Consider the following 12,580-nt stretch of genomic DNA (forward strand, 5'->3'; position numbering starts at 1 on the left):
AGCGACAATCAGGAGGCAAAGGGATAAATAATAGCAATTAGCAAATTTATCTGATGCCAGGCACTGCTCCCAGCGCTTGCTGTGTGTTAACTCGCTCATTTCTCACAACTCTGAGAAGTAGGTACTGTCAGTATTCTCATGTTGCAGTGAGGAAACCAAGGCAGGAAGGGGCTCAGAACTTGCCCAAGGTCATGCAGCCAGTAGGTGGCAGAAGCAGGATTTGAACCTGGCTGGCCTTAACCACCAAGCCAGGTGCCACCCAGTGGGACCACAGAGGAAGTACAGGTAGAGGATCAGCTTCTATCCAACTTAGGAACCCCTGAGGATAGTTGGGGTGCCTTCCTGGAGACATTGTTCTCCACCAAAGCCCGGCACAATCCAGCAAGGCCAGACCACGCAGAGGCACTTTGATGAAGCAGAGGAAGGGACTTTCTAAATCTCCTCGCTGGTGGTGGATCCTTCATCACCCCAACACCAAAGGGAATCTTTAAAAACCACCCAATGCCTGAGCTGGAATCTAGACAATTAGAAGTGCAGCCCTGCAGCCCAGCCTTTGTCCACGGGACAGGGCCCTGGGTGGAGGCAGGACATCTCCATGGTCTCCAGGCTACAGAACTTTGGGCAAACCCTCTCCCTTTCTCACCCTCTATCTGCCCAACTTACCAGCTGTGGGAGGCTGGGCCAAAGAGTGAATCTCTTTGAACCCCAGTTTCCTCCTCTGTAAAGTGGGGATAAAATTGGTTTACCCTATGAGGAGCTAATATATGCTCACAGCGGATGATCTGAGAACTAGAAGTGAATTCGTATAAACTGTTTAGAACAGAGCCTGGCACATGGTTAGTGCTAAATAAATGCTAGTTGTTATTGCTGTCATTATTACCAATGGATGCTTTCAGCGCAAGCATTCTATCATTTCTGTACTTGCGGGGGAGGAATTGTGTCAATTTCTGGACTCTCATTATTACAGACTCATGAACTTGTTGACATCCAGCTGGGCTGGCTCCTTCCTCCAGGGAAACCCTCCTAACACAGATTCTTCCAGAGAAAGAAGTGGAAAGAAGGACTTTGTTGCCCAAAGGCAAGAGCCAGGGAAGAGTTCCCACTGCCCTTCCAAGGCAACTGATTCAGAGAAATCCATTTGTCTTCTCTGAAGAAAGGCCGGTGGGAATTTCCAGAGAGCTCGGCTTGCCTTGTGGTTTCAGGAAAGAACAATTTTAGTCCTTTCAGAGATGCTTGGTTGCATCAACTCGGTCAGCCAGGAGTTGGGGCAGGTCCCTGGAGGTCCTGCTTCAATGGACAATAAGATTGGCCTGCAACAAGCAGGAATATGCCTGTGTCCCCTTCCTGGACACAGACAAGGCTTTTGGAAGTTTATTCTTTAGTAACCATTTCCTCAGGGGTGCAAAAGGAGCTAGATCCTGGGCCACAAGCTCTGTCCCCAGGGCGCTCTGATCTCAAAGACACTCTGAGCTCCACATATTATAAGGGCAGGAGTGCTTCTCCAGGCTAAGCCACCCACTCCTGCAATCAGGAACCTGGACTGACAACATCTAAGGACACCCCTGACCCAGGGCCAATGTTTATTATTGACTAAGTTCTCTCCAAGGAGCAAGGACATGACATGCTTCTAATCATTTAATTCTCATACACCCCTATAAGCTCTTATTAACCCCATTTAACAGAAGAGAAAGAAAAGTGGAGTCACTTAGCTAAGATCAAACAGGCAGGAAAGGATCACAGTCATGACTGGAACTCAGGTCTGTCTGGATATAAAGTTCAGCTGCTTAATCACCACAGCATGCTGGACAACGCCTTGGAAGTATTCCAGGCCATAACACACAGACAAACTCAAATTTGATGACTCCAGGACAAGCCACCACAGAGCAAGGGGTCTTTGCTTTATACATTTTGCCATTGAGTAGCCCAGTCATTCCTTCCTTTGCTCATTCACTGAACATAAGGTTAAGGGATTTTGGATGTGGTGAGTCCAATTTCCCAGTATCCCTCAGCTGTCTGCTTGGGTGGTCCTTCTTGGGACCTGACCTAAATCTCCCCTATGGTTCTGAGTAAGTCAATTAGCATGGTTGGCTGAGCACCCATTATGCACCCAGCACAGTGCTGGGCCCCAAGGAGGGAGAGAGAATCTGGACTTGGGATAGCAGACACTGAGATGACCCTTGGCTGGGGAAGGGAGAAATAGGCCTGACTTTGGCTATGAAGAGTCCAATGAAGGGAGACTCATCAATTCCAAGTGTCTAAAGAACAGGGCCTAAGTTCTAGCCAAGAGACAAGAGATAGGGTCAGCAGAGTGCCTTAAGTGTAACAGAGACAGATCTTGGTTTGAGTTTAATGTCTGGGTGACCTTCAACACATGATCACCTGATCTCTTAGCTTCAGTTTCCCTACCTACAAAATAGGGCCACCAGCAAAATAAGATTCTTTTTTTTTTCTTCAACTTTTATTTGAAGTTCTGAGGTATATGTGCAGATCTGCAGGTTTGCCCCATAGGTAAACAGGTACCATGGTTGTTTGCTGCACAGATATACCCATCACCTAGGTATTAAGCCCAGCATCCATTAGCTATTCTTCCTGATGCTCTCCCTCCCCACCACCCCACAAAAAGATTCTTTTTTTTTTTCTTTTTCTTTTTTTTTTTGAGATGGAGTTTCACTCTTGTTGTCCGGGCTGGAGTGCAATGGAGTGATCTCAGCTCACTGCAACCTCTGCCTCCTGGGTTCAAATGATTCTTCTGCCTCAGGCTCCCAAGGAGCTGGGATTACAGGCGTGTACCACCACGCCCAGCTAATTTTGTATTTTTAGTAGAGGTAGGAGTTTCACCCTATTGGCCAGGCTGGTTTCCAACTCCTGACCTCAGGTGATCCGCCCGCCTTGGCCTCCCAAAATGTTGGGATTACAGGCCTGAGCCACTCCACCCGGCCTCCAAAAAGATTCTTAATAGAGGATTTAGAATGACATGCTCTTGCAGTGCTCTGCATGGACTTGGCAGGCAGTAAGAACTTAGTAAAATTATAGTAGCCTTCGTGGTCTGCAGCAACTGCACCCAATTCTAGTTCCCCAGCAAAACTATTTTTTTTTGAAGGGCCCCAACCAAGCATCAAGCTCTCTAGCAGGGTAGGGATGGGCAAGGTAGAGGCTAAATGTTTTATACTCACCAGGGGATTTTAAGTAGGCTTGGGGCAGGGCGTTGTACCTCTTTGAGCCTTTGCGCCTGGTCTGTCTCCATCTGTACAGAATAATCTGTGAGCAAACCCTGGTAGGTCTTTCTGGAAGTTCTCTGCTGCCCCCTGGTGGACAAGGGAAGTTCACACCTTAGTGCAGTTCCAGCTGTGTGTGGAGTCCTTAGCTGGAGCGCACGCAGTACCAAGTGCCTATGATGACAGGGGTCCTACAAATCTACACACTTGGGGTGCATTTTCACAAGTGACCCTCATTCAGTTATTGTTTCAACTCTGAAGCCATGAAGGGAAAGGACTGCCCTATTGTCCCCCAGCAAGCCACAAGGACTAGGACTCAAGTCTCTGGGTGGACTTGCTCTTTGGGACGGAGGTGTAGGGATGAGTAGCGATGCCTAGAAATCACAGGGCAGTGAGAACACCCCTCCACGCCACTGGTCATGGAGTTATGGGTGGTGTGCACCTCCTGCCATGCCATGGGGACCCTGAGTGGACAGGCTGTGACACAAGGCCGTGGAAACTGAATAAGGTCAGACATTGGAGGCAAGGCCTCTTGTCACGGAGAAAGTCACCTTATCATTCCACCATTGGCAGAGGAGGACTCAAACCTTGACCACACCCTCTGGTCTGAGTCCCAGTCAATGTCCCCGATGTCCCTGCGGGTCCAGTCACCTGGTCCTAGTGCCCTGGCCTGGCCCCTTCCTTCTTCCTGGAAAACCTCCTGAGGAGTTACTTTCCTGGGTCTCCAGCTTATGCTACCTCCTGATGGATCTCTCCCGATTGCTTATGTGGTTGGCCTTGACTTCTGAAAACTCGCAGCGCCCCCTGTGTACTCCCAAACAACACCCCTTGGCCCGGCAACAAGGTCCCACCTACTGGACCTCAGCCACCTCCCCAGCCTCACTCTCACCACTCCCTTCTGTCCCCAAGCTCCAGACCTGTGGATTTATTTTTATTTTCTGGATTCCAAATGCATTTCTCTCTCTCTCTCTGTTTTCTTCCTCTAAGCCTTTGCAATTGCTGTTCCCTGTGCCTGAAACCCACTCCCTCCCCCTGCACCCACCCCCCCTGCACTGTTGTCTGGCTCACTCCTACTCTTGGGTTCTGACTCCCTTGTCCTGGCCTCTGCTTCCCTGATCACTGAAGCAAACATCCTGTCTCATCATCTTCTCACCTTGTCTGTTTCCCAATCCCAGGCCTTGAGGAAGCTCTGGGAGGCCTGTCATATGTCCATCCTTTCCCTAGCACCAAACAAGGAGTGCGTATTTGGCAAAAGAATAAGTAGACACAAGAATAAATGATGAGGGGAGAGCCTGGGTGCTACAGTCAGGCCTGTCTGGCCCCAACTCAGACACACACTGGGTGACTTTGACCAAGTCCCATCCCCTCCCTGAATCCCAGTATGTGCATCTGAAAATTGAGGTCTCTATTCCGTATTGCACTGGGCACCCCTGAGGCTCTGAGGTCTCCTGTGAGGGGCGAGACCCTCCCCCACAACCAAATGGTTTCAGAACCTAGCAATTCCCATGGACTCTTAGACCCCTGGGCCCCCTAGGAGGGCAGGGACCCCAAAGGCTCCATCCTCCCACCCCAGCAGCCAAAAGGGGAAGAGGGGACAGAAGCTCTCTGACCACTGTTGGCCACAACCTCATGTCCCAAGGTTAATTTTTAAAAAGCAGTCAAAAGTCCAAGTGGCCCTTGGCAGCATTTACTCTCTGAGTTTGCTCTGGTTAATAATCTCAGGAGCACAAACATTCCTGGAGGCAGGAGAAGAGATCAACGTCCGGGACTTATCCTCTGGGCCTCTCCCCACCCCCAGGAGAGGCTGTGCAACTGAATGAACGGCCCTGTCCAAGAGAGGCTAGGACTGGGGCTCTGAACACCCCTGTGCATCTCAGGCTTCCCATCTGAACGATGGGGCTGATAACCCTAGTCATGCAGTCCCAACATGAAGGTCAGCGAGCCATTTTCATGCACTGTAAGCAGGCTTAGTAGGATGACTTTATTCCTATTAGTGGTTCATTGTTATTTATTCTTATACCAGGCCTGCCTCCTCCAAAGACAGACACCCTGAGCCACCACACAGGTAAGGCAGTGGACAGTTTATAGAACACTTCCTCACACATTATCTCTCTTGGCTTCTTGACAGAACAAGAACTGTTTTCTTCAGTTCACAGATTAGGAAAGTGGTCATTAGCAAGGGAACGCCACCCCCAATGTCATACAGAACGAGGAGAAGTGGGGGGTTACCACCTCCTTGCTACCATCATTAACCAAAACCTCAAAGACTGAGAAATTTTGTGAACAGAAGGAACAGGAAGATAACTGTCCCAGAAAGCTAAACCAAGACAGTAAGTGTGCTTAAACTTACATCATGGCTTTGAGCTTCCTAGCAGCCAAAGCAAGAATGGAATGCAATCACCGGCCAAGGTTAGGGTGACAGAGCAAAGGAGACACATTTATGAATAGAAGCACGCTTGTTCTGGATACCAGTGAAAGAGGGACGTACTGACTGAACGTTACAGAAGAGACATGATGCACCATTTGTTTCTGCACTGACTACATGGGGGAATCCTTCAATTCTCACATAAGCAGGGGTCTTATTCTTGGGACTGCCTGCCTGAAGGGGTCATTCCCAGATCTAGCAGAGAGGTGGCTGAGAGTATGGAATGTTCCAGGCCAAGAGCAGGGAGGAAGTAAAGACAGTAGCTTTGACCACTGGAGAAGGGAAATTAATAGAGAGGCCTGTGGTATTGCTGGCAAGAGTGTGAGCACACAGACAACTGACCTGGGTTTTAAAAAGTTCTCATTTAAAATCTTAAATTTAGGCTGGGCACAGTGGCTCACACCTGTAATCCCAGCACTTTGGGAGGCTGAGGAGAGCGGATTACCCAACGTCAGGAGTTAGAGACCATCCTGGCCAACATGATGAAACCCTGTCTCTACTAAAAATACAAAAATTAGCCGGGTGTGGTGGTGAGCACCTGTAATCTCAGCTACTTGGGAGGCTGAGGCACAAGAATAGCTTGAGTCCAGAAGGCGAAGGTTGCATTAAGCTGAGATTGAACCACTGCACTCCAGCCTGGACGACAAGACGAAACTCCATCTCAAAAAAATAATAATAAAAATAAATAAATAAATAAATAAATAAATAAAGCCTTAAGTTTAATAACTACCATATTAGTTTCCTAGGGCTGCTGCGAAATATGTCTTCTCCCAGCACTGGAGGTCAGACACCTGAGTCCAAGTTTTCAGCAGCTCCCTTTGAAGTTCCCTTTGAAGGCTCTGGGGAAAAGTTCTTCCTTGCCTTTTGCTAGCTTTTGGTGACTGCCATCAATCCGTGGTGATCTTTGACTTGTAGCTGCATCCCTCCCATCTCTGCCTCCGGCTTCATGCCACATCTTCCTCATGCTTCTCTCTGTGTCCCTGTGTCTGAGTCTCCCTTGCCATTCTTTTATAAAGATACCGGTCATTGGATTTAGAACCCCTGTCATCCAGTTCAATCTCATCTAACTAATCACATCTGCGAATCAGGTTCCTTCTACGGTTCGGGATGCACATGGATTTTGAAGGGGGTACCGTTCAACCTGCCACAAACACTCAGCTCTTATTCTATGCTGTGTTCTGTCCTAGTGCATTGCAGGTGCCCACTCAACAATGCTAGGAGCTAGGAGCTATTATTATCCCCATTTACAGATGAGGAAACCGAGGCACTGAGAGGCAAAGTGACTTGCCCAAGGTCACACAGCAGTGAGTGCCACTGTAGGCTGCTTGGCTCCCACGTTCATGGTGTCAACCGCGCCTTTCCCAGCTACTCCACTCCCGGCTGAGGGATTCTGGGCAAGTCGCTTCACTCTTGGAGACTCAACTCCTCTGTCTGTAAAGGGGACAAATAGCGCCTACTTCATAAGCTTGTTGTGGGGATTCACTGGAAGCCCGTGGCACATGTAAAGTGCCCGATACACAGCCAGCACAGAGCAGGTGCTTAGTGAATGGAAGCTCATAACAGTCATCATTCTTAATGTCTCTATTATTTGCAAAGGCTAGGGCAAGCCTGGGGGCTGGAGAAGGAAATCTGGGGACAGGATACCTGGATTCTGGGCTTGGCTCTGCCCGTAGACTTCCCTGAGGTCTCTAGCAAGCCACTTCCTCTCCTTGGGCCTCAGTTTTTTCCTGTGAGAAATAGGCCCAGTCAGCCTTGACCTGCTGGCTCACAGGGCTGTGAAGTCCAGATGGTATGACTCAGCAGAAAGGCCAGGTCGCTCCCCATCCTCGCATGACCCCAGTGACAGGTAGGGAATCTGAGCCGGACTTTTGGGGGGGCGGAGCCCAACCCTGGTGCCCCAGGGCCCTATTGTGCTTGGCCAATGCCTCTTCTGAAGCAGCCATCCCGGCCTCTTGGTACTGTTGACCCCAGCCAGGCTACAGGGATCGATTGGAGCTGGCCTTGGGGCTGTAATTGGTCCCAGCCGAGCAGGGCAAACACTGAGGTCACCGACAAGCCACAGGCCCCTTCCCCAGCCTCAGTTCACAGCTACCCTGGGCAGGGAGGCAGTGGCCCTTCTGTTGCTAGAGCGAGCCTGTGGGATACACCAAGGCAGAGGAGCCTAGAGCCATGAGGAGCCTCGGGGCCCTGCTCTTGCTGCTGAGTGCCTGCCTGGCAGTGAGCGCCGGCCCTGTGCCGACGCCACCCGACAACATCCAAGTGCAGGAAAACTTCAATGTCTCGCGGGTGAGGCTGCCGCTGTCTGTGGTGGGGTGGATGTGGTGATGGGGACTTCAGGCAGATGGGCCCTGCTGAGCAAGTGCTGCCTGTCTTGGGGTCTCAGGCTTCTACTCAGATCATCTGGGATTATGGGATCCTTTGAAGGTACAACTCTATCCCCTGCCGTTCTGTGGGCCTCTTGGCTGACATTCTATGAGTCAAATGTCCTTACCTTCTGCACTGTCCTCCTGGGCTCCAAGGGGAATCCTTGTGTTAATGGGAACCCACTCCAGAGAAGGCTTTGTCCTGCCTGCCGCTACCCTGCAGCCCCCATACAGGCACCTAGCTTTGCCCAGACCTCTCTGCCCACCCCACTCCCAGCCCTTCCTTCTCTAATGACTCCCCTCTCCCTGTGGCATCTTTCCCTTAGCTCTTCCTGCATCCCATGCCACATCCGGCCTGACTGCGGACAGACACCTGGGGTGGCACAGGGTGGACATGTGGCCAGCAGCTTTCGGGTTGGGCATGTGGGGCTTATGGGAAGAGGTGGAGCAGGACAGGGAATGGGGTTGGGGGACATTCAGAGGCTTGGGCACACGGAGAGACCTGGACTGGGGCAGGACACTCTCCTGCGAGTGTGGAGTGCCAGAGCTGCCTTCCAACCCCCATTCTACCCTAAATCTTGGGGTGGCTTTGAGCAGACCCTTGCCCACCTGGGGTTCAGTCTCCATGTCTGTATAAAGGGTGTCAGAACCTTCTAGCTGTGGTGTCGTGTGGGTTTTGTTTATTTTTAGGGATAAGGAAAGGTCGTGGCAGAGGGGCAATGAGAAGCAGGTCCCTGTGGCAGTCTGAGACACAAAGGGTGTGGGGCACATTGACCTGTTCTGCAGGAGCCTGAGGGCTCCTTCAGCTGTCCTGTGCACTTTCAGGAGGAAGAGGCAGCAGGCCTGTCCTGAATGACCCCATCATGTTCATTACACTTCTGAAATACTTCCTTACATGGGGTTGTGGGCTGCCTTGCGAGGTGGGGCTACCCCATCACTGGAGGAGTAAAAGACAGGACTCCAGCTCTTGGGGAGCAGTGGTTGATGAAGCTATGGACAGATCCCACATCTCGATAAAGTAAGCCCTTCTGCAGGGCAGGTTGGGACCCCGGTGGCACACCTGCTTCTCTGGGCTCGCTGTGATGCCTGGAACTCTACTCTTAGGGATCTGTCCTCCCTTGAAGGTGTGTGGCCTCTGATTAGTCGTAAGACATTATCCCTTAAAAGGATAAGTCATCTCGAGGAGAAGGAGGAGGAGGAGGAGGAGGGGGAAGAGGAGGAGGTGGTGGAGGGCAGGGAGCAGATGTCAGCCAGGTCGGCTTTGAGGGCTGAGACTGATGCAGACCCCCAGAGCTCGCCTGCCTCCTAGATCTATGGGAAGTGGTACAACCTGGCCATCGGTTCCACCTGCCCCTGGCTGAAGAAGATCATGGACAGGTTGACAGTGAGCACGCTGGTGCTGGGAGAAGGCGCTACAGAGGCGGAGATCAGCATGACCAGCACTCGTTGGCGGTGAGCACTGGGGTGGGGCCAGAAAGCTGAGAGAGACCAAGAGACCCACAACCTTTCCAGCCCCGTCCATCCTGGGAAGTTGCAGATGTCTGCTTCCAGCCAGGACCTTCCCGCTGAACCCTAGATCCCTCTACTCTCCTCCACCAGGACCACCCTTTCCAGGTGTCCTATCTATTCCTCGAGAGCAGTGTCCCAGCACTGTGCCTGTTCTGCAAACTGCTCCTCCCCCTTGGGCATTCCTTAGCCCAGTGTGGGCACTTCAACCCCACAGGGACCCAGCCTGGGAACTGGGCTCCTCTCTCCCCTGTCACCCATCGTCAAGTCCTGCCCATTGTCCTCCTAAATCCCCCCAACCTGCTCACCTCTCCCCTCTCCACTGCCACCACCCTGGTCCAAGCCACCTCTCTTTCTTTCCTGGTTGTCTGCCACAACCTCTCTACTCCTTCCCCACCTCTGATCTCCACCCTTCCACCCCATCCACTCTTCACCCAGTAGCCAGAAAGACCTTTTGAAAACTCAAATCTGCTCGAGACCCTTCCATGACTCCCCACTGCCCTGGGAGTAAGATTCAAACCCTTGATGTGGCTTTCCAGGGCCCACCCAGAACCCCGAACTCCCTGCCACATACTCTGCCATGTAGTCTGAGTCTACCCATGTGGACCTTCTTTCGGTTCCGGAACTCTCACGCCTCCAGGTCCTTGCACCTGATGTTCCTTTTACTGGGAGCACTTCTCCTCCCTTCCCTGGGCTAATTAATTCCTGTGGATTCTTCAGAACTCAGGTTTCATGTCACCTCCTCCAGGAAACCGTCCCAGACACCCAGGTTCAGGTTACCTGCCCTTCTTTGTGCCCGAAGAGCACCTCACACTTCCCCCCATGTGGTACTTCTCACACTGACTGCATCTGCCTCTCGCCTGCCTGCCTGACCCACTCAATTGCAAGCTCCAGGAACCCCAGGGGATGGGGTCTGTTTTGCTCTCTTATGTATCCCTGGCATGTAGCACAGGGCTTGCCACATAGGTGCTGCCCAATAAGTGTCCATTGGATAAATAGTGCTCATTGTAACAATAATAGCTAATACATATATAGTGCTTCCTCCAAGTTCTTTACATATGTGTCAGTTGATCCTCACACTAACCATGTGAGGTAGAAACTATCATGATCCCCATTTTATAAATGAGAAAACTGGGGCAAGAGAGACACAGAACAATACATGGATGAGTGCAGGAATTCATCACTCCAGCTCCTCCTGCGTCAGTATAATGTGTAGATTTGATTAAGGAAGGCGGTTTCAGTGCTGGCTTTGCCAGGAGGATGGCACAGATTGGTTTCTTCTTCTCTGTCCCTCCATCATATGGAAAATGGGAGTCTCTCAGGGCTAGTGTGAGGATTAAATAAGACATTTGGAAATGTTCATTTCCAAATTAGAAAGCAAACAAAACCACACAAACAAAAAGACTCCCCAAAACCAAGGCATTTGGAAAGAGCCCTGCAGGAGGGTTGAGTGTCAGGACGATGATCTCTACCAGGAGTGACCTTCCTTTTGATTTGTTCATTTCTAGGAAAGGTGTTTGTGAGGAGATGTCTGGAGCTTATGAGAAAACAGATACTGACGGGAAGTTTCTCTATCACAAATCCAGTAAGTGGAGTGGAAGACATGCACACTCTCTCCTTTGCTTGAAAATACCTTGATGTCTTCAGCTCCCCCTTCCTCTGTAACCTTTCCTCCCATTTAGCTGAGATGTCATCTAGCCTTCCCCCAAACAACTCCTCCTCTTCCTCCTCCTTCTCCTCCTCTCCTCCTCCCCTTCCCTCTCTCCTTCCCTGCCCCCCTGGTGCCCATGCCCAGAGTAGGGTGATGGTGCTGATTTCACCAGCCTTCATGTTTTCTTAGGCACCTCCTATCAGTTGATAAAAATTTACTAAGCATCTACCATGTACAGTGGGCATGATGCTAAGTGAGAGAGGGATTTGGACATGAATTTATTTGTTAGTTCAGACAATGTTTATTGAATATGCTCTATGTGCCAAACAATTGTGTTAGGGCTGAACTTATGAATATGTTCTATGTGCCAAACAATTGTGTTAGGGCTGGATAGATGGATGAAAGAAGAAATGATTGGTAACTGAATATATGTAAAAGATAAATAAGTCAATCAGTCAGTTGCCTAATAGGTAAATTGATGGAGTGATAAGGGAAAGAAGGAAGGAAGGAAAGAAGGAAGGAAGGGAGATGGATTGATGTATGGAGAGGACAGATGGATTGAGTGATGGTGGATGAATTAATATGGGTACATGGAGGATATAGATGGGTGAATAGGGAGAGACTGAATATGGATGAATTGATAAATGGAGATATGGAAGGCACAGGTGGATAGATGGATGGATGAGGAGATGATGTGTGAGTAAACAGGTGACAGACCTCCAGCTAGAATAGTCTTCTGACTACTGATCCCTTTGGTCTGCCTGCACCTCCCATGCAGAATGGAACATAACCATGGAGTCCTATGTGGTCCACACCAACTATGATGAGTATGCCATTTTCCTGACCAAGAAATTCAGCCGCCGTCATGGACCCACCATTACTGCCAAGCTCTACGGTAATGGCTTATTACTAGATGTGCCTATTGGAGTTAAGGGTGGGAGGACATTGATTTATGGACAGTGGAGTGGGTAAGGGCAGGGAGTTTTGCTCTTTTTTTCTGACAAAACTCTAGTTTGGAGAAAGGTACAATCATTAAGTCTCCCTGGAGGAGGTGAAATTCCCTTTTTTTTATCTCTAAAATTCCAGGCCTAGAGAATTACAGAGCCTCCAGGCCCTTAAAAGAACCAGTGGGGGCTAGGTGCTGTGGCTCACACCTGTAATCCCAACATTTTGAGAGGCCAAGGCAAGAGGATTGCTTGAGGCCAGGAGTTTGAGACCACCTTGGGCAATATACTGAGACTGCATCTCTATGAAAAATTAAAGAATTAGCTGGGCATAGTGCATGTGCCTGCAGTTCCAGCTACTCAGGAGGTTTAGGCAGGAGGGTCACTTGAGCCCAGGAATTTGAGGCTGCAATGAGCCATGATTGGGCCACTGCATTTCAGCCTGGGCAACAGAGCAAGACTCTGTCTCAAAAAAA

At 50.2% G+C, this 12,580-nt stretch overlaps 1 protein-coding gene across 2 annotated transcripts in view; it reads left to right on the top strand.

Moving 5' to 3' along the window:
* The first annotated feature begins 7,552 nt into the window (after window positions 1-7,552).
* The window catches only part of AMBP (alpha-1-microglobulin/bikunin precursor), a 20,838-nt gene continuing 15,810 nt past the window's right edge, over window positions 7,553-12,580 (top strand). For both annotated transcript variants that reach the window (XM_017875952.1, XM_017875953.1), the window contains exons 1-4: window positions 7,553-7,926; window positions 9,313-9,455; window positions 11,018-11,094; window positions 11,939-12,055. In XM_017875952.1, coding sequence (XP_017731441.1) covers window positions 7,810-7,926; window positions 9,313-9,455; window positions 11,018-11,094; window positions 11,939-12,055 — 454 coding nt within the window. In that variant the 5' untranslated portion in view covers window positions 7,553-7,809. The remainder of the gene's footprint in view (window positions 7,927-9,312; window positions 9,456-11,017; window positions 11,095-11,938; window positions 12,056-12,580) is intronic.

Source organism: Rhinopithecus bieti, unplaced genomic scaffold (assembly GCF_001698545.2).
Source record: "Rhinopithecus bieti isolate Rb0 unplaced genomic scaffold, ASM169854v2 scaffold_9997, whole genome shotgun sequence".
Classification (NCBI taxonomy): domain Eukaryota; kingdom Metazoa; phylum Chordata; class Mammalia; order Primates; family Cercopithecidae; genus Rhinopithecus; species Rhinopithecus bieti.